Genomic DNA, 23,188 nt, shown 5'->3' on the forward strand with positions numbered 1-23,188 from the left:
TACAGCTGCAAGTCTTCCTATCCAGGCTGTTTCCTGATTCACATATGTTTCTAAAATCTTATGTATTGCCAACATGCATATTTCCGTTTTATGAATGTTTTTCTGATTGAAAGATCACGACTCACTGCCACAAGTCAACATGTATATTTGAGATTTAATTCTCTTGTCATTTTCATTCTTTTTTCCATACTAAATACAGTTACCCATTATATTTCAAATAAGGGTAAAGTGTATTTCAGTATCAAGTGAGCAATGTGATGGATTCCAGTAGTGATTCTTTGATGCTGTAGTGATGGGACGGATATTACTTCGTACGGTCTTAACGTTCAGTACATTGAAAGCGAGTTGCCAGTCTTTGCACCACTTCGAAATATTATCAATATCTGACTGAATATTTGTGCTGGCTTTTTAAGACTGCGTTTGGCTACATACATCATCTGAGTAAAGTCTTGGCTACCATTAATATTGCCTGCCAAGTCATTAATGTACAACGTGAACAGCAAGCGTCCAAAAACCTTCTCCTCGGGTAAGTTTGAATTTATTTCTACATTTGGCGATGACTCTCCGTTCAGGATAACATGTTGCTTCGCCCTTACTGCGAAATCTTATGCTCAGTCACAGATTTCATTTAATACCCTTACAGACACATTTTCGAAACTAAACGTAGATGTGGCGTTCAGTCAAATGCTTTTCGGATGTCAAAAAATATTGCCTCTGTATGACTGCATTGATTCATGGCTCTTTGGATGTCATGTAAGGAAAGTGTGTGTTGTTTCGCATCCAAGCTGGTTGGCACGGAAAAAGTCATTCTCTTCGAAATACCTCATTGTGTGCTCTCACAGTATGTTGTAAGATCCTACAAAATGTGGATATCAAAACACAGGACGGTGGTTTTGTGCCTCGCTTTTACCTTCCTTGTTGTAGATAAGTGTGATCTATGTTTCTTCCTAGTTCTGCGACAGTTTTTAGTTCAAACGATCTACGGTATATTACCATTAAAAGGCGGCCTGAGTTATCGGCGGCGTTGTATCTGTATCCATGCTATTCTGTGCGCCCTGGACATGCCGTGACCAGAGACACCAGTGTGGAGCAGTGCCTTCTGTACCTCATAGGGAGTGTGCTGCCCCATATGGTATCGATGGTCTCCACTCACTGTTGCTCAGCTCTTGTTGCAATCAGATGTGGTCCCTGGTAACTGTAAACTGTCAACCACGGCAGTTGACTGTTGGCGGATTTCCACACACTGAGATACTCTCTTGACAAGCTGTCACGTAGACACCCCAGTGACTGTACGACAAGGGAAATGGAATGTTCATGTGGCGGACACTCACTATCTGACCGCTAATAAAATGCAGTTATATCGGTATTTCTCTCTTTCTCTCTTTAAGATAACAGTGATCTCTAATTCAGAAATATTAGAAACATTTTGTGTAGTTGGTGTCCAAAAGCTTTACTGAAGGTTAGGAACTGCATCATGCGGTATTTTTTAGTTTCACAATTGATTTCGGTCGCACTGTGACCATCCTCTTTATCCACTGCGTAGTATTCCAGTGCTATTCCAATAATTCGCTGACTTGTCATTCTTGGTGGATATCTTTGCGCATAGAGCTCAAATGTTCTCTTCGCCTTCATTTGTATTCGTAATGATGTAGCCAGTCTAGTTCCTCTTGGTTTATGAAAGACATTTACTTTTCCGAACTATTCAGCACTCAACTCACATGAACGGCACAGAGAGAATGAGTGAACAGTTCCTCTGGGCTCTTTGTGTACCGGTATCGTGGAAGAGGAACACTCTCTGTCCTCCTTATCCAATGTGATTTATTGCCTTATTTGGGTATGAAAGCACTAACTTCCGCATAGCACAGCAATCGGTTTCATGTTCAAAACAGATAATCATTAAGTTATAAGTATTGCAATGTTTCTGAAAATATTACAGAATTTACTTCTTTTTGAAGCACGAAACAAGCAGCGGAAATTATTATAATTTGTGTGGGAAAGTGAAGTTGCTAGCGATATCATTGTAATTAATGTAGCTATGATAAGAGTCATACATCTTTCCGTGAAGACTTTCACAATTCAATTGGGTGAAAACGGAATTATGATATCTTAAACGTTTCAGGAAATGTTTATGGAGTTTCGGCAGATAATTTCACTTTCGCTTTGCACTGTATGGCTGGAATCGCCGCAAACTTCATACTGCTCATTACACTTTTCACGCGATGCCCAGCGTCTACGGAAAACGTCGGTTTGTTTCCTATTACAACACATTTTAAAATGATATTTCGCGTGCCCATTTGACAGAGCGGTCCCAAATTAGTCTATAGCGATTTCGGTTTAGCAATATGTATTAGTAATGGCAGTAAAACACGAAGAACTTGCACTGTCTGATGTGCCGCCCTGCCCTGCGATGACTGCTACCTCCACAGAGCAACGCTACTCAGTCCCTCTCATTGTCCTTGTTAATGCGTGTTCCTAAGGCGAATATCGGACTACACTAATTTAGACCGCTTTATTAAGTGTGCACGTAAAATACCGCTTTAAAAATAATTTTGTTAGCAGTGGAAAGCAAACCCACACTTTCTGTTGACACTGGACGTCTTATGAAAGAAGTGATGAGCAGAATTTATTTGGGCTGACACTATATTCACACTGCAAACACGATTATTACAAATGTCTGACGGAGCACTGGAGAAAATGAGCCTGACGATTCTCAGGAGAGACATGGTTTGTCAACGTGCTTGCGTGTGTTGTGCAGGAATTCCGGCGACGCTCAACTACATCCCTCTGTCGACGGCGTCGCCCGACTCCCCGCAGCTGATCCCGTATCCCGACTGGGAGACCAACCGAGAAGGCAACTGCAACGGTCTCACCACCGTCTACCGTATCAAGGTACGTATAAACTTACACGCCCTCCCTGTGACTCATCAGGCAGTTCACGTCGCGGTTCTCAATGTTTACAAGGCAAAGGGAAACCCAAACTGCAGCTTTGTAGAGTTTTCACTGCAGCAAGTACCATCGGCGCCAACAGGATCTTAAAAAAGGGCCTTTCACTTGGGTTCCCTTGACAGAATTCCAGCGTTCAATTTACTCTCTGTTTACACTAGTCTCGTGTGACAACGGATCCCACTGGAACATTGATGAACTGATGCTTTTCAGAAATAACGCTTTCGTATGAAAAGGAAACATAATTCCCGAAAAGCTTTGTGACACGACTTGATTACAAGGATGGATAGGTTTGTGGAACACGTCATGGACACCAAAGAATAAGAAAATGGAGGGAAGTAAGGGGTAGAGGGATGGAACTGTAGAGATAGACCAAGGCTTGGCTGAAGTAAGAAGGTTCAAGTGGGTATAGGTTGATGAATCTACTTGTATAGGATAGACTATCATGGACGCCTGCATTACATAAATCTTCCGTCAGAAGACCACAACAACAACAACGTGTCATCGAAATGAAAATTAGTGATTTCCTTCGTTATTGTTGTTGTTGTTATGGACTTCAGATCTCTGCGCTGATCTATCCCGCGCAGATCACTTCATGTCTGCATAATTTCTGCAAACTGCATCCATTAGAAGCTACTTCCTGCAATCCAGAATTCAACCCATGGCCTCACTCAACAATTACACATCCGCCACCAATCTGACTATTCTTTGTAGCCTAATGAAGTGTCCTAGCACCCGTTTTTTTTAGTCCGGCTGTACCATAAATTTGTTTTCTCACCCATTCGATTTTATTTCATTAGTTATCAGATCCACCCAACTAATCATCAGCATTCTGTTATAGCACTACGCTTCAAAAGTTCTGATCTGTTTATCGCCCACGTTACAGTTCCGTATAAAACTATACTCTATAAAAGAACTTTCAGAAAAGACTTTCTTACATTTAAATTTATATTCGTTGTTAACAAAGCTATCTTATTAAAATGTCTTTTCTTGTTATTGCAAGTTTTATTTTATATCCCCATTACTTCGGTGAATCTCGCATTTTTGCTGTGGAAATAACGGGATCTCACCTGTTACTTTAAGTGTATCGTTACCTAAGCTATTTCTCTCTCCATCACCAGGTTTGTTTAAACTACATTCCACTATTTTTGTTTTACTGTTGTTGATGTCCATCTTCTAACCTAGTTTCAAGTCACCACCCATTCCGTGCGATTGCGCTTCCAAGTCCTTTGTATTCTCTCACAAAATTACAATGACATCGGCAAAACTCGAAGGTTTTATTTCTTGTCTCCCTGAACTTTAATTCCCATCCCAAAGTTTTTCCTTTGTTTCCTTCGCATCTTGCCTAAAGTACAAATTAATTAAGATGGAGGATAGCTAACAACCGTGCCTCACTTCTTTCTCAACTACTCCTTCTCTTCCGTGTCTGAGTCATAATTGCAAGCTTGTTGCTGTAGCAGTTACGGATAATCTGCCGCATCCCATATTTTACCCCGGATGCCTTAACAATTTAAATGTGTCATTACTCATTATGTAGTGCATTATTTGCAGTAGGTTGTTACTAACAGCAGTCATGGCGTCTGTTATAGAAAGCACTTCAGTACTAACTAACGTCAAACTTCAAATTTAAATTTCGAAAAGAATATTTTCAAGTTTATGAATAATTCTTTTAAGTTGTATTGTCGTAAAAAGTAAAGCATTTGTTTTAATTCTCTGTCCACAGCTCCCGGCTATAGTCTTTGCGATTTTAGGTCATGACTTATTAGTTTCCGGACAAAGTGTTGGTTTATTTGTGTTGTTAAATTCCCTGTTTTCACGTAGACCTGTGATCTTACCAACTAGCAGATATTATTATTATCATTTATTACTGTCCGCTTCCGTAGCTGAGTGGTCGGCGCGGCTGCCAGGTGGAGGATCCAGGTTCGATACCCGTACTGCCAGGGGATTTTTCTTGGTGGAAGGACTGGACTGGGATGCATTCAGCCTCGCTATGCCAATTGACGAGTTACTTGACCGAGCATCTGCGGCTCCCGATTACTAAAACTGTCAACGGCCGGGAGACCGGTGTGCTAACCTCATGCCCTCCGTACCGCATCCAGTGACGTCGTTGGCAGAGGATTTTTTGAGTTCCTATGACGATCTCAGTTTTTTCTCCATGGACTCTCTTTCTTTATTCAGTCAACTTCGTTCCTCACACTTCGGTTTTCTGGCTGCACTTCGTATGTGTCAATGTTTTGTCTTTATGTATTTCCATATAAAACTTCCGAGTAAATTACGAGGACTATTTTTTACTTTTTGAATCAAGGGTAAGTTTCTCTCATTTGGGCAAGTATTGTTGCTGAGAATCTGTGGATGTGCTCGCAAAGCTTTAATTTTCTTCCTCTGATGTTGTTGTTTTTCGGTATTTTTGCCTGTAGCCATCTTCCGCACTGTTTGGACCGAGAATTTTTCTCACTCTTTAGCGTTCTTCTGCCAGGGAGTTTTGGATGTAGCCTTTTACTAAAGGGTGAGAATTTTCGCCAGTATACTGGGCTTCTGGTTTGATAACCGTGTTGAAGTTACCGATTTTTGTAGGAGTGCAGAGACATTTTTTGTTGTAGATGTCGCGAGTTCTTCCGTTGAAGTGTTTTTGGAAACGTCTGTGGAAGTGTCCATAAACTTTTGATCTTATCTTATCGTTAGTGTTATTTTTTATTATTATTATAATTAACTTACCTTTCCTTAGATCTGCTAGTGTTATACTAAACAACATAATACTTGGTTCAGTACTAATCTGCAATTCTTGGTGTGGTTGCTGTCTTGAAACTTGAGAATCGCTGAAAATAGCGTACTGTTTTACACAGGCTGATGCCTGCGACCGGCTGTGGGTGCTGGACGTGGGCACCGTGGGGTACGACAACACCACAGAGAACGTGTGCCCGTACTCGATAAACGTGTACGACCTGCACACCAACAGGCGCCTCAGGCGCTACCAGCTGCGCCCCGACGACACCAACAGCGACACCTTCATCGCCAACATCGCAGTCGATATTGGTGCCAGCTGCGACGACACCTTCATGTACGCGTCCGACGAGTTGGGCTACGGACTCGTCATCTACAGCTGGGAGCAGAACACGTCGTGGCGGGTGAGTACTAGCGCTGTTGATAAAATGTCGATATATCGACATCTAGATATTTATCCAAAAATATGGTCATACATAGGCGACGTTTTTTCCCCGATCCATCGATATCGAAATGGCAATATCGAATGTCGACGTTTTTATGTTATATTATATCTTTTTCAAATTTTTCGGTAAATATTGGAAGTTGTTCTTTTGAAGTTGTGGTTGAACACAATTTTACTTTCACTCTGGGAAGGATTCTTACTACTTTTTAACATTCATCACGTCCAGGCTTTCACTCTGACTGCTTCAAGCAATTATATGTGGCACAAAAGAAGTAGTCCGACTGCACTGTGGGGTTGCGGTGTCAATGTAATAACAAGATTTCCGAGGTGAAGAAATAGCACACCAATGGAGTTAAAGAACAGATTTTAACGCAACTAGTGTCACATTTGTTCAAAAGCGGCATTCTTCAAAAGCAGTTGCTGAAAATGATGAACAAAAAACTAAATGACAAGATTGGTCTTTGAGCTGGGCGGAGACGTGTGAGGGGAAATACTGACGCAATCGGCGCTCGACGATAACAACAGAAACAGCAACGTTTAGCTTCACCGTGCAATTTTGACACTACAACTGCTAGGTCACTGGCGTTGGCAGAAATTAAAAACTAGGGAAGTCGACATGAAGCGTTCCGGAAAAATCCTATTTATGACGAAACCGAACAACGGATCCATCGGACACCTTTTATTGTGTCGCATACATGCCGTTAACGTTGTTAGCAAAGTGTTTATCGCCAAGCGTGAACGAGCATTGTTTTCTTTTCAGTTCATGCTCTAAGGGAGACAAGGGGGCTGCCAGCTTGTTGATGTACAGAATATCTAATAATAAATCAATACTGAAATATAAAGCTCTAAAACTGGCAGTATGTTAACAATCTGCAGCCGATATATTTATAGGCGGGTACGTCGATATTTTTTCCGTCAGCATATCGATACTTTTTCGAAACATCGAGGGGCGGTAACGACTTTTCAAAATATCGATAGACCGGATACCCGATATTTCTTTTAGAAAAAATTAATAATCCTCGTGAGTACGCTCCCTATCTACGTCCATCACACGGCGAAAAACTTGCAGAGACATATAACGTGGTTATCCCGCAACACTAGCACACTACTCGCTGTTAGTAGATTTTCAGCTCCTCATGTAATGCTGGTTCAGTCCGTCCCAATTCAACATCTCGTTGATTTGTTTGATGTTGAAACAGAGCAACAAACAAAAGGCAAAAATATTAAACTGCGAATTTTATATCGTGTTCACGTAGGAGGACAATACCACACCAATGTCTGACTGTGTAACACTTGTACCAGGTTCTAGCATTAACATACTCGTAGATTATGAGTCTATGATAAGTTCAGTGAAATGCTTGGAGTGTGTACTCGTCTTATAGGTTTCGACGACTTTTCTCCACCAATTTAATGTTAATTGGGATGTATAACGTTAATTGCTTCGCTGCAGAAAATGCCAGGAGTCAATGTGAAAAGCCTATATCATTAAATACTTTACATGAACACATAGTTTGCATGTTTGTGTTAATGTTTATAGTGTTCCAGAACATTCGTACAGTGCACAGCTCAAAGAAACTGACTTTACAGACCATGTACTCGAACTATCTGAAAACAACTGCCACTCACTACTTGTATAGTTTCTTAACAACAGATGTTCTTTCAAAGTACTGAACAACAAAGTCAGATTAATTGAGTTGTGATAAAAATCGGTTGTTCCATAACAAATTACAGTTACAAATTTGAAGATAATAAATAACTGATTATTTGGAAATTTGTGGTAAGGAGTATGGGACCAACTGCTGAGATCATCGGTCCCTAGGCGTACACACTACTTAATCTAACTTAAACTAACTTACACTAAGGATGACACACACACCCGTGCCCGAGGGTGGACTCGAACCTCCGACGGGGGGAGCAGCGCGGACCGTGACAACACGCCTGAGACTGCGCCACTACCCCGCTTGGAAACAACTGATTATAATAAATGTGATTTCTGAAATTGCTTTTCAAACTTAGCATCGAAATTCCTGCTAAAGAAAAGTGCCTGACAACACTTAATACAAAATAATTAATATCTCGTTAATTAAAACAGGAATTTTGATTCTAACATATTTTGGAGTACTTTACATAACGCGGAAATAGATTTTGAGGTTCAAATTTTATATAATAATCTCATTTTGAACAAATGATCGAAGTAATAGTGTGTTTATGACAGAAACTAACAGAACGCCTAATTACAGAATTAATTACAATTAATCTGATTTGAGTTTTTGTAGAACATAATCTCTTGAGAGTGAAAGTAACTCAGTGCATCAGTTAGCCAGAAATCTACACAAAACACTAACTATCACGTTTTATGAAGTAATCGAATTTTACAATAAATTTCCCATTCAATGATTGATTTTATTTTAACACTAACATTTCTACACGATTATTGTCTGATAGTTACACAAATGAAATAATTAGTTTTCCTGTGAATTTCGTTGAATCGATGATTACATTAAGATAATTTCCCACTAATTAAGGTTCCTGTTAATTTATTTAAATGAGTTGTACTTGACTAAATGGGTGTGTGACATTTTGTATATTGCTTGATTGCTTGATACAATACAGAGCAACAAAAGACGTATTTTAACATTTGATATACTGTGAAATGTGTGTCGCATAATACGTAAAAAGGTGGTACCGAATACTTCATAAAAGGTTCCTTGTACTATGTCCTATCATAGCTGCCGCATATACTCATAATCAGAGACACAGATATTAGTGTCCGTCACATTGGCAAACACTTAACACTGCTTAAAGTTAATGATGCTGCAGGCTATGATGTAATTCCATTTACATTTTATATTAAATACATTTAGAAGTTAGGTCCTTTTCTGTATCGAGAATCCCTTCCGCAACGGATAGCCTCGCCTGATCGGAACAGCTCGCTGCTGTTTACAGAAAATGTACAAGATCGGAACTACAGACCAACACCTTTGACAAAGAAAGACAAACACCTTTACCAAATAAACGAAAAAAGTTACCTAGACGGAGTATCTTTAATTCACATCCAGACAAAAAGAGTGAGACCGCCGATTGGCCATCAGAGTGCATTAGTGTTGTTCCTGTTTAGCGTCGTTACCAGTCCTGCTAGGGTATATGAGTGGCGTAACAGTGTCAGACGTTGGCTGATCACTGCGAACGACATAGAGATGCGCGTAGCCTTGTGAGACAGCGTTATCAGTAGCTGACAGACATTTAAAGGAGCCTATTTGGTCGGCTGGACTAATCATGCATTATCCATATCCGCATTCGGATGTGACACTGGCCCGATGTTGGACCGTATGGAAAAGTGAGGGCAGGCATACACGTCGCCAGTGTTCCCGTCACCCACGTCTGATCATCACAAGGGAGGATCTCAGCACTGTGCACCAAGCGCCTCGTAAACCGTTCACGTCTGCGCCTGTCATCCGAGATCAAGAACTAGCAGCAACATTCTGTGTCACGCTACTTCACTGGTCGAAGACTAGCAGCAGCCGGAATAGGAAATTAGCGTCACATGCGTAGGCTGCCGTTGACATCACAAAACAAGCAACTGCTTTCGGAGTGATGCCGTGACTAGGGAGCACGGACTGCTGATGAATGGCGTCACACTGTGTTCAGCAATCAATCGCGGTTCTTAACTACCCCCGGATGACCATCGTTGGTTAGTACGGCGGCGACCTGGGAAGAGATCTAATTCTTCGAATGATCTGGAGCAGCACAACTGTATTACTCCTGGCGTCATAGCGTGGGGAGCAATCGGGTATAACTTAAGGTCGCGGCTGGTAGTGACAGGGAACTCTGGTGTCACAATGGTGTGTCACGGACATCCTGCGTACTCGAGTGTTATACACTATGTGATCAAAATTATCCGGACACATAGCTGAAAATGACTTACAAGTTCGTGGCGCCCTCGATTGGTAATGCTAGAATTAAGTACTGTGTTGACACAACCTTAACTTTGATGCCAACTTGTACTCTAGCAGGCATACATTCACAATCAGGTGCTGGAAGGTTTCTAGGGAAATAGTAGCCCATAGTTCACCGAGTGCTGTACTGAGGAGAGGTATCGATGTCGGTCGGTGAGGCCTGGCACCAAGTCGGCGTTCCAAAACATCCCAAACGTGTTCTATACGATTCAGGTCAGGACTATGTGCAGGACAGTACATTACAGGGACTTCATTGAAAAGATGCAATCGCCATCCCCGAATTGCTCTTCAACAGTGGGAAGCAAGAAGGCGCTTAAAACATCAATGTAGGCCTGTGCTGTGATAGTGAGACGCAAAACAACAAGGGGTGAAATCCCCCTGCACAAAAAACACGACCACACCATAACACCATCGCCTCCGAATTTTACTGTTGGCACCACACACGTTGCCAGATGACGTTCACCAGGCATTCGCCATACCCACACTCTGCCATCGGATCGCCACGTTGTGTACCGTGATTCGTCACTCCACACAACGTTTTTCCACCGTTCAATCGTCCAATGTTTACGCTACTTACACCAAGCGTGGTGTCGTTTGGCGTTTACGGGTGTGAAGTGTGGCTTAGCAGCCGCTCGACCATGAAATCTCTCTCACCTGCCGCCTAACTTTCATAGTACTTGCAGTGGATCCTGGAGCAGTTTTGAATTCCTGCTGTGATGGTCTGGATAGATGTCTGCCCCCTCTTCAAGTGTCGGCGGACTGTCAGTCAACAGACGTGGTCGGCCTGTACTCTTTTGTGCTGTACGTGTCCCTTCACGTTTCAACTTCACTATCACATCGGAAACAGTGGACCTAGGGATGTTTAGGAGTGTGGAAATCTCGCGTACAGACGTATGACACAAGTGACACCCAGTCAGCTGACCACGTTCGAAGTGCATGAGTTCCGCGGAGCGCCCCATTCTCCTCTCTCACGATGTCTAATGACCACCGAGATCGTTAATATGGAGTACCTGTCAGTAGGTGGCAGCCCGCTGCACCTCATATGAAAAACGTATGTTTTTAGGGGTGTCTGGATTCTTTTGATCACATAGTGTATCTCTGGCAGTGATGCCATTTTTCAAAAGGAAAATGGTCGTTCACACATAGCATGTGTCTCTATGAATTGTCTGCATGGTGTTGGACTACTCCCATAGTCAGCGAGATCCCTAGGTCTGTCGGGTGGTATATGGTAACAGATAAACGATGAATGTATAGTGGTGATCCAATTCGTGACAGCAGACTATCTGAAGATAAGGTGGATTTACGTACAGTGACGATGCAGTTCCTGACCACAGACTAACTGAAGGTAAGTCGCTTTCATCAGTGTTCCTAAATGCATTCGAAGCGTATTAAATTCAAACCTTACATAACAACAGACTAATAACAACAATATAATAATATAATTAATATCAGTATTGTAGTAAAATCTTTAACAGTGGCACCACTAGGAAAAAAAAAACGCAACAGTGTAAGATCAAGAGAGTCTAAACTACGGATAAAATCCATAATTGTCATGAGAAAACGATCCTGTGGAAGTAATTTTACAGGTAATAGCATTTAACGAATTAAATTAAATAGTTATACATTTAGTTGCGTTCTCTGTGAGGAAAATGAGAGTTTAATAAATGATTCGGCAGATCTACCCAGTTTTCAACGAATCGATGAAATTAAAGTTGCTTTATTACACTGCAATAGTCTTCTAGTTCACATTGCAAATTTAGGAGCTGCGTGAACGATAGGGAAAGAGAACAGAAAAGGTGAGTAACGTAAAAATGATGTCGCTCGCCAACATTTCAGGCGTATTCTACCTGTTACTGAGTAATCGTTTACGTTGTTTTCTATCGTCCTTCAAGATATCAGTAAAAACTTTCAAATTAATCTCTCTGAGAAACGGAAAGGTGAACCTGACGTTTATGACTCTCCTAGAGACATGTCTAGAATGGGTGATAGTAGTAGAAATTCCAGAACGGTTTGGGTTAACAGCGTACTCTGCGGCACTGCGAACCATGAATGTTCTTTGTCAGTGTTAGCTGCAGGTATTTTTCAATTCTGTAACATTTTCATTCGCGTCGAAGATACGTCTATGAATATACATGAAAAATCCGTCAGTGTGGGAGATACTGGAACATAAGTGAATCCGCCAAATTTCAACAGGTTAAATGCCAGACAAATGCAATAATATTTCATTATTGTGCTTGGGTTTTAGTGTTCCAGCTTTTAAGAACTCGGGTACTTCCTTACCAGTCACATTATTGGATATCCATTTAAGGGTTCGTGTCCTTTTCTTCTAGAGGCCGTGTTCTTGTGTGATAGCCTCGCAGAAGTAATACGATGCCTTCTTGAAGTTTCCAGACTCTTTCCGTCACAGTTGTCAAGTGATCGTGTTGCGATCACAAGCAACGATTTAGTGGTGAATGTGTCCGTTTGGTATAGCTACACAGCAGTCAGTTCCATGTAATGCTCGGAGAAGATTGTCGTGAGTTAGCCAACGGAGTAATGAGCGAGTTAAACAATACACAGTAATACGCGTAAGACAGAACATCGGGTACATTCGCAGTAGTACTACTAAAAGCCATAGGAAAATTAAGTAGAACTTTAGACAGAGGAATAGCAGCCGTGTGAATATAAAGAGCATAGATGGCAATTCGCTACTAAGTGAAGAAGACAAGCCTGGGGGTGAAAGAAGCGTACAGAAGGGCCGTGCAAAAGAAACAAACTTAAAAACAATGGTAAGGAAATGGAAGGTATGTAGAGCAGATAGGTGATGTAATATTGCGAGAAGATATTGACACAGCTTTGAAAGACCTAAGCTGATCCAAAGCACTTGTAGTAGACGATATTCTTTCAGAATTATTGTGACAAAATTATTCGATCTCGTATGCAAGATATGCATGGAGAGCTGCATCAAACCAGTCTCAGGACTGAAGACCACAACAACAACAACAATGCAAGATATGCAGGATAAACATAATCAAACTTCAAGGATAACGCAATAATTTCCATACCAAAGAACGCAGGTGCTGACTTCTGTGAATGTTACCGAACTACCTGTTTAATAAGTCTTGCTTACAAAGCACTTATACGATACGCATTATTTACAGACAACTGGTAAAGCTAGGGGTGTGAAATCTTATGGGACTTAACTGCTAAGGTCATCAGTCCCTAAGCTTACACACCACTTAACCTAAATTATCCTAAGGATAAACACACACACCCATGCCCGAGGGAATACTCGAACCTCCGCCGGGACCAGGCGCACAGTCCATGACTGCAGCGCCTCAGACCGCTTGGGTAAAGCTAGCAGAAGCTGATCTTACACGAGGAATTAAGAAGCCCGCGAAGCAGTATTGACCCTACGATGTATACCAGAGGAGAGACTGGAGAAAGGCTAACCTATGTTTACAGTACTTGTAGATTTAGAGAAGGCTTATGGCATTGTTGCCTGGAAGACTCGAAGAACATGTAGTGTAAGCAATGGTGGAGAAGAGAGTGCGACATGGCTATAACTTATCCACCTATCTCATTCTACATGTTGAGCAAGCATTAAAGGAAAGCAAGGAGAAGTTTGGGAAGAGAATTAAAGTTCAAGAAAAAGAAATTGAGGTTAGCCGATGACTTTGTCATTCTGTCACCCACAGCAAAGGACTTTGAAGTGCAGTTGAACAAAACAGATTAGTGAGTGAAATGAAGTTATAAGATGAATATTAACGGAAGTAAAACATAGATAACGGAAAGTAGTCCAATCAAATCTGATGATTCTGAGGCATTAAAACTAGTAGACGTGTTTTGCTATTTGGGTGGAAAAATAACTGATGATGGCCAAAGTAAAGAGGATATAAAATGTAGACTAGTAGTAATAAGAAAAGTCTTTTTGAGAAAGAGAAACCTGTTAACATCTAATGTAGATTTAAGTGTTAGGATGTGTTTTTTGAGAACGAATTTGTCTGGAACGTAGCCTTGTACGAAAGTCAAATGCGGACGATAAACAGTTCAGACAAGAAGTGCTTTTGAAATGGGTGCTACATAGAATGCCCAAGATTTGTTGGGTAGATCGAGTAACTAATAAGGAGATACTGCAAAGAATTAAAGACCAAAGAAGATTATGGCACAACAAAAAGAACAAAGAGCGGTTGGGTTGATAGGACATATCCTGAGGCGTCGGGGAATAATTGATTTGGTAACGGAGGGAAGTGATGAGGATAAAAATTGTGGAGGAAGATCAAAGACTTGACTATAGTAAGCAGGTTTGAATGGAAGTGGATTACAGTAGTTATACAGGATAAAGTAGTGTGGAGAATGCATCAAATGATCTGCATCAACGACACTGCGCAATATCCTGCCACGACTCGCTAAAAGATTTCATAAAACGAATCTAATTCCTGTAGTTATTGTGAAGGAAATTCGCTCTTTGTCCCGTTTCCACGCTTGCTGAAAAATTACATTGAGAGAAGCTTTGCAAAACAGAAGTTGTAATGGCCGAAAAATCACACACAATTGCCTAGCATTTCTCCAATGAAAGCGTGCAAAATAAGTGAGGAAACAGACATAGTTAAAAACAACCACTAACAAATGGGATACAATCTTTTACCACCAGACAAATAAATAGACAGCTTGCGTCCAGTGGTTCAGCGCACACGGGAACGGCGACAAAAGCGCATTCTCAGAGTGGAATCTATGATGCACCCAACACCATAAAGTTGGCGACGTCGTGACCGACAACAGCCGTTGTCGTGCCTACACGAAAACGTCCCCACCCCCATCGTTCCACATCCAATCAAAAGGAAAATTTAACACACTTCCCATTCGTTAACCAGAACGCGCTGACATCTACACAACCTAGTAACTACATTCTTAGACCCCCGACACTTTCATCAAGTTTCAGACATACCAATCAAACTTTTATTAGTACAGCCTAGCCACCTCTCTTTTAGCTCCTGTCTCCTTCTCAAACGTACACTTTCCGATGCTCAGCTACTCGACAGAGTCACCGATCCATTTTGTTTCTCATCCTCCCATCCTGCTCTCCCAGCCCAACCACTCTTACAGGGACTTAACAATAGTACACAAGAGTTTCCACCTCCTAGCTTCTTCACCCGCTCAACAGTGCAGCGTGGTCGATACCTCGCGTTCAGTGAGTGGTACACTGTCCCTGCTCGTGAGAGGGTCTTTGGTTAGCCGACTCTGGGCTGGAGAGAGAGGTTCCGGAGGGCGGACGGGAAGTGGAAGCTGAGCGGACGGTGTGAGCAGCCGTGCAAGGCCATTATTTCCGTCGCGGGTATTTTTCTAACGGAGTGCTGAGAGCTGGCCTTGCGGCACTGAGCAATGTGGCTGTTGTCGCAACGTGCTTGCCGGTGTTACTGTTGCCCCGTGCTGCATCAGACCTGTGTCTTCCTTGAATTCTCTGTTCGGGGGCAGACCCCGCATTTGAGAAATCTTTCACGCAGGAGGATCGTACAAACATACCGCCGTTTGAGTCTCGTACAGATTCCCGTATGGAGGACATAGTGATAGGCATCCCAGGGTTTGTGAAGCAGTTGAATGGGTTGAAAATAAATAAATCGCCAGGTCCTGATGGGATTCCAAATCGGTTTTACAGAGAGTACTCTACTGCATTGGCTCCTTACTTAGCTTGCATTTATCGCGAATCTCTTGCCCAACGTAAAATCCCGAGCGACTGGGAAAAAGCGCAGGTGACGCATGTGTATTAGAAGGGTAGAAGGACGGATCCTCAAAATTACAGACCAATATCCTTAACATCGGTTTGTTGCAGGATTCTTAAACATAGTTCGAATATAATGAATTTCCTTGAGACAGAGAAGTTGCTGTCCATGCATCAGCACAGCTTCAGAAAGCATCGCTCCTGCGAAACGCAACTCGCCCTTTTTTCACATGATATCTTGCGAACCATGGATGAAGGGTATCAGACGGATGCCATATTCCTTGACTTCCGGAAAGCGTTTGACTCGGTGCCCCACTGCAGACTCCTAACTAAGGTACGAGCATATGGGACTGTTTTCCAAATATGTGAGTGGCTCGAAGACTTCTTAAGTAATAGAACCCAGTACGTTATCCTCGATGGTGAGTGTTCATCGGAGGTGAGGGTATCATCTGGAGTGCCCCAGGGAAGTGTGGTAGGTCAGCTGTTGTTTCTATCTACATAAATGATCTTTCGGTTAGGGTGGATGGCAATGTGCGGCTGTTTGCTGATGATGCTGTGGTGTACGGGAAGTTGTCGTCGTTCAGTGACTGTAGGAGGATATAAGGTGACTTGGACAGGATTTGCAATTAGTGTAAAGAATGGCAGCTAACTCTAAATAGAGATAAATGTAAATTAATGCAGATGAATAGGAGAAAGAATCTTGTAATGTCTAAATACTCCATTAGTAGTGTAGCGCTTGACACAGTCACGTCGATTAAATATTTGGGCGTAACATTGCAGAGCGATATGAAGTGGGTCAAGCATGTGATGGCAGTTGTGGGGAAGGCGGATAGTCGTCTTCGGTTCATTGGCAGAATTTTGGCAAGATGTGGTTCATCTGTAAAGGAGACCGCTTATAAAACAATAACACGACCTATTCTAGAGTACTGCTCGAGCGTTTGGGATCCCTATCAGGTCGGATTGAGGGAGGACATAGAAGCAATTCAGAGGCGGGCTGCTAGATTTGTTACTGGTAGGTTTGATCATCACGCGAGTGTTACGGAAATGCTTCAGGAACTCGGGTGGGAGTCTCTAGAGGAAAGGAGGCGTTCTTTTCGTGAATCGCTACTGAGGAAATTTAGAGAACCAGTATTTGAGGCTGACTGCAGTACAATTTTACTACCGCCAACTTATATTTCGTGGAAAGACCACAAAGATAAGATAAGAGAGATTAGGGCTCGTACAGAGGCATATAGGCAGTCATTTTTCCCTCGTTCTGTTTGGGAGTGGAACAGGGAGAGAAGATGCTAGTTGTGGTGCGAGGTACCCTCCGCCACGCACCGTGTGGTGGATTGCGGAGTATGTATGTAGATGTAGATGTAGATGTAGCGGTACCCCTGAGTTTATTGTGCCGCCTGAGGGCTTGCGCCGCGTTCCGACTTCGGCCTGACCAACTGTAATTTATTCATGTTTGATATAATTCCTTCTTGAGAGAGGAAAATCTTGAGTCATGACTAAAGATTCAAAAGAGATAAATGTATGCCATGGGCTCTTTAAAAGTTTATATTGTTGTAAAGAAAAAGAGACATTAATGCTTGGATTAGATTAGATTTACTTTCATTCCAATTGATCCATAGTGAGGAGGTCCTCCAGGATGTAAAACATGTCAGAAAAAAATAATACATGACAAATATTTACAACTAAAACAAATAAGCTTTTTTTGACATTGTAACACGTTAGTAAAGAGTTTTGGTGTTCAGGAAATTAGTTGTATGGATTTCTAAGTAACAAGTGATGGTCAGTAAGTTTCCCAGGCCTTCCTCCAGGATCTTCTGCTGGTGTGCTTAATCTTGGTATAGGTCCTCGTTGACCACACCACCCACATCACAGCATCAGTCACTAACTGTAATCTGGGTGTCCGAGGGGAACGAAATTAAAGGGAAAGAGACACCGGAAGGCAATTCGTTATTTGTGTAAAGCCAATGCCTCACGCCTTCAACAGTCGAAGAAAAAGTGCCCGATCATATGTTTGGTATTTGTGTGGTTACTACTTGGGCAGCTACTTGCAAAAATGGAAACACCTAAGTTTATTTTTTTATTTATTTTTTTATTTACATGTCAAGTTCCGTAGGACCAAATTGAGGAGCAAATGTCCGAGGTCATGGAACGTGTCAGTATAAGAAATTGCAACATAAAACTAATAACAGATAAAAATAAATGCTCATGAACATGAAAAAAGGTCAGTCCATAAGTTTAAGCAAACGCTATCAGCAATACAATGAGAATCAGCTTAACTTTTCAAGGAACTCCTCACAGAATAGAAGGAGTGACCCATGAGGAAACTCTTCAGTTTCGATTTGAAAGCGCGTGGATTACTGCTAAGATTTTTGAATTCGAGTGGCAGCTTATTGAAAATGGATGCAGCAGTATACTGCACACCTTTTTGCACAAGAGTTAAGGAAGTCCGATCCAAATGGAGGTTTGATTTCTGCCGAGTATTAACCGAATGAAAGCTGCTTATTCTTGGAAATAAACTAATATTAGTAACAAGAAGTGTATAGGCTAACCTGTGTGTAGTGTGCTGCGGATCCATTCCATCCCTGGACGTGACGGTAATCTGTGTCGGTTTATGTGTGTGGACAGGTGACGCACCCTTTCTTCCTGCCGGACCCGCTGCGCGGCGACTTCAACATCGCGGGCATGAACTTCCAGTGGTGGTCGGAGGGCGTGTTCGGCATGGCGCTGACGCCTCCGCAGGAGGACGGCTTCCGCGTGCTGCTCTTCCACCCGCTGGCCAGCCACAGGGAATTCGCCGTGTCGACGCGCGTGCTGCGCGACCGATCGCTCGTCGACAGCAACTTCCACTACTTCCAGGTACCAGCTGGCGCCGCTCTCTAGACTACTCGAAAACAGTTCTACGAAGAGGAAAAGCCATTCTCTTGACTCTGAAGATAAAGGCATACACAGATTATTTCTTCCAAAAAAAATTTTCACTCTGCAGCGGAGTGTGCGCCGATTTGAAGTACCTATCCTAGCAGGTTACAATTGTATGTTGGACCGGATCTCGAACCTGCGACCTTTGACTTTCGTGGTCAAATGCTTTGCTGGATGACCTTCTCTTTGAGGGGTAGGGGGTGCTCCCTTCTCTCCCAACAGCCCTCACCAGTCACTGCCCAGCCTTCTCCCGTCTGAATTTGCCAACGTCTACATCTACATCTACATCCATACTCCGCAAACCACCTGATGGTGTGTAGCGGAGGGTACTTTGAGTACCTTTATCGGTTCTTCCTTCTATTCCAGTCTCGTATTGTTCGTGTTCAGTTATAAACAAGTTTCCTTAGTGAAAAAATGTTTTCTTGGGGTTGAACAGATTTACTGGGAAATTAATTCCTTCTTCATCTTCTTGTGAAGCTGTTTTGAAATCCCCACTGTTAGCTAAATATAATTTATAGAGAAGTATATACTTTCATGGAACTAAAATCTTTCCGTACACGGTATTTCTCACAATTAAAATGAATGTGGAGAATGAGTTCTTGGAAAATGAGATAAAAATAGAGAACCCGCTGGGAAAACAAATTTTTGTCTGCAAAATGACTAAACCGAGACACATTCTTAAAATGAATAAATAAAACAAATTGAATTTTCCTCAGTGTGAGAAGGATCGTTCTCAGAAACTGAGGTAATCTGTTGAACTGCTGCAATTAAGTCCTGTTCCATTCCACCCAGAACTTGTTCCCCCTTAGCACTCCGTTCTGAGGCTGGCTTGTAATTCTCCGAAGTAGATCACATGGACCAAAAATATTCAATATCGGAGGGTTGTGTCGAGGCAATCCTGTATCCACTCTCTGTACTTGGGATTTTGAATCATCTTTAAATATTCATTGATTAAAAATTAAATGTTGTCAAGGTATGAGTGTCATTCGTTCTCTACTGTGCGAAGCACGAATTGCTCCAGTAACCAAGCGACGCTGTTGTTTCGACCTGTTGGGTGAGAGTGCCAGTGTCGGGGCCATTCCAGTTTGGTGATAAGATCTATTGTACACTCCTGGAAACTGAAATAAGAACACCGTGAATTCATTGTCCCAGGAAGGGGAAACTTTATTGACACGTTCCTGGGGTCAGATACATCACATGATCACACTGACAGAACCACAGGCACATAGACACAGGCAACAGAGCATGCACAATGTCGGCACTAGTACAGTGTATATCCACCTTTCGCAGCAATGCAGGCTGCTATTCTCCCATGGAGACGATCGTAGAGATGCTGGATGTAGTCCTGTGGAACGGCTTGCCATGCCATTTCCACCTGGCGCCTCAGTTGCACCAGCGTTCGTGCTGGACGTGCAGACCGCGTGAGACGACGCTTCATCCAGTCCCAAACATGCTCAATGGGGGACAGATCCGGAGATCTTGCTGGCCAGGGTAGTTGACTTACACCTTCTAGAGCACGTTGGGTGGCACGGGATACATGCGGACGTGCATTGTCCTGTTGGAACAGCAAGTTCCCTTGCCGGTCTAGGAATGGTAGAACGATGGGTTCGATGACGGTTTGGATGTACCGTGCACTATTCAGTGTCCCCTCGACGATCACCAGTGGTGTACGGCCAGTGTAGGAGATCGCTCCCCACACCATGATGCCGGGTGTTGGCCCTGTGTGCCTCGGTCGTATGCAGTCCTGATTGTGGCGCTCACCTGCACGGCGCCAAACACGCATACGACCATCATTGGCACCAAGGCAGAAGCGACTCTCATCGCTGAAGACGACACGTCTCCATTCGTCCCTCCATTCACGCCTGTCGCGACACCACTGGAGGCGGGCTGCACGATGTTGGGGCGTGAGCGGAAGACGGCCTAACGGTGTGCGCGACCGTAGCCCAGCTTCATGGAGACGGTTGCGAATGGTCCTCGCCGATACCCCAGGAGCAACAGTGTCCCCAATTTGCTGGGAAGTGGCGGTGCGGTCCCCTACGGCACTGCGTAGGATCCTACGGTCTTGGCGTGCATCCGTGCGTCGCTGCGGTCCGGTCCCAGGTCGACGGGCACGTGCACCTTCCGCCGACCACTGGCGACAACATCGATGTACTGTGGAGACCTCACGCCCCACGTGTTGAGCAATTCGGCGGTACGTCCACCCGGCCTCCCGCATGCCCACTATACGCCCTCGCTCAAAGTCCGTCAACTGCACATACGGTTCACGTCCACGCTGTCGCGGCATGCTACCAGTGTTAAAGACTGCGATGGAGCTCCGTATGCCACGGCAAACTGGCTGACACTGACGGCGGCGGTGCACAAATGCTGCGCAGCTAGCGCCATTCGACGGCCAACACCGCGGTTCCTGGTGTGTCCGCTGTGCCGTGCGTGTGATCATTGCTTGTACAGCCCTCTCGCAGTGTCCGGAGCAAGTATGGTGGGTCTGACACACCGGTGTCAATGTGTTCTTTTTTCCATTTCCAGGAGTGTATTTAATGAGGGATTTGTACCTACCTTTCTTCTGGTCCATACCCAGTTTCGAATTGTGCCTTATCTACAGATTTGTGGGACTGGGAGTCAATTATTTGGCATTCGTTGCTTAGGGAAGTTTACGATAAGTATATCGAATTAGTTTTCCCGTGGTAAGTAAGACATCATTAACCACCTATTACCGTACTGCCGCGACACTGGATTGTATGATTGGGTTGGCTCTGAGCACTATGGGACTTAACTTCTGAGGTCATCAGTCCCCTAGAACTTAGAACTACTTAAACCTAACTAACCTAAGGACATCACACACATCCATGCCCGAAGCAGTATTCGAACCTGCGACCGTAGCGGCAGCGCGGTTGCAGACTGTAGCGCCTAGAACCGCTCGGCCACTCCGGCCGGCTGATTGGGTTGTTAATGTTCGTCCATACTCATATCATTCCATGTGCGGATATTTTTGTTAGATAGAGATGAATAAGCTGTGTTTCATGAATTCCGTATAGAATTTTTTCGTTGAAGTTTGACGTAACTACATTTCAAACAAATCTCTTTGCGTGGGTTCTGGATCAATTGGTGCCATGCGGTTTGTAGGGTTAAGTTCCTTGAAGTGTCATTTTGCTATGTCGTTATTGTTGAACTATCCAAACACAACTCACTGCTCGTCCTCACAGCTGTACTTCGGTCAGAAGCTCACTCCTACCGTGAAAATTTTTCGGAAGTTCAAGCACTGGTAGTCCCGCAAGGTATTCAGGACAACTTCTGTGAAGTTTGCAGGGTAAGAGAAATTTACTGACGAAAGTGAAGCTGTGAGGGCGGATCGTGGGTCTAGCATGAACTGCTCAGTCAGTAGAGCAGTTGCCCGCAAGAGGTAGACGTCCCAGGTTCGAGTCCCAGTCTAACATACAGTTTTTATCTGCCATGAAGTTCCAGTTTAATTCTTACAGTTAAGTAAGACCAGTAATCATCCATGCTAATAACGCTATTTATTAAGAACAAACGGCGCCATTCCCGGTTTCGAACCGATAGGCTCACCATCAGATGGCGTTCACGTTTAAAATTGCGTACAGCTTATTTTAAAACGTGAACAGTGCTCAGAGGATGAGCATGTCGATTCGAAACCGATAACGGTATTATTTGTTTTTAATGAATAGCATCATCAGCGGTAACTGCTTGCTATTTTTATTTTATTGTAAGAATTAGCCTCTAATTTTTTACATATTAACGGTCTTACCATGCCAGCTTTCGAGAAAACAGCGAAAGGAATGACAGTTGCATAACGAATGGAAGGTGTTTCAAAGAGACGCACGGGACTTTTCAAATTCAAATTCAAATTTGTGGTAAGGTCTTATGGGACCAAACTGCTGAGGTCATAGGTCCCTAAGCCTACACACTACTTAATCTAACTTAAACTAACTTACGGTATGGACAACACACACACCCATGCCCGAGGGAGGACTCGAACCTCCGACGGGGCGAGCCGCGCGGACCGTGACAAGTCGCCTTAGACCGCACGACTACCCCGCGCGCACACCGGATTTTTCAAGAATATATCTTCTACGTAAAAGAAGATGGAAACTTGAGGTTAATTTTAACTTCTACCTTGAAACTAAGTACAGCATTTCCCGTAGTGTAAATTGTAAGTCGCTGGTTCATGTGGTTACCAATAGGGGTCTCACTACTCGTCGTGCGCCGAGTCCAGGTGGTCATAACGAACTATAAAAGACGTTTCGCACTCACCCTTTCAATAGGTGCAGTTCAGTTACAGCTGTTCGACGTGGTTTTCGTCGACAGACGTCACTGCACCCCCTATAGAGAAAGGGGCGTACGGATCTCGCGTTTCACCACTCGCCCCCAACGTCATATTATCTCATTGTACACGCATTTTTATGGATATTTCAATGACAATGTCTGTGTGCCTCGCCTTCCAACATATTTTGGTGAACCGAGACTCCGCATTTCAACAGCAATGAATACAGTAACTCC

The 23,188-nt window shown here is 43.3% G+C and overlaps 1 protein-coding gene across 1 annotated transcript in view; it reads left to right on the top strand.

The window, feature by feature from the left end:
* Positions 1-23,188, top strand: part of LOC126176790 (protein yellow-like) — a 120,022-nt gene that overhangs the window by 81,769 nt on the left and 15,065 nt on the right. The window contains exons 3-5 of the mRNA XM_049923962.1: positions 2,756-2,889; positions 5,787-6,068; positions 18,386-18,616. Of these exons, the coding sequence (XP_049779919.1) occupies positions 2,756-2,889; positions 5,787-6,068; positions 18,386-18,616 (647 nt within the window). The remainder of the gene's footprint in view (positions 1-2,755; positions 2,890-5,786; positions 6,069-18,385; positions 18,617-23,188) is intronic.

Source organism: Schistocerca cancellata, chromosome 3 (assembly GCF_023864275.1).
Source record: "Schistocerca cancellata isolate TAMUIC-IGC-003103 chromosome 3, iqSchCanc2.1, whole genome shotgun sequence".
Taxonomy (NCBI): domain Eukaryota; kingdom Metazoa; phylum Arthropoda; class Insecta; order Orthoptera; family Acrididae; genus Schistocerca; species Schistocerca cancellata.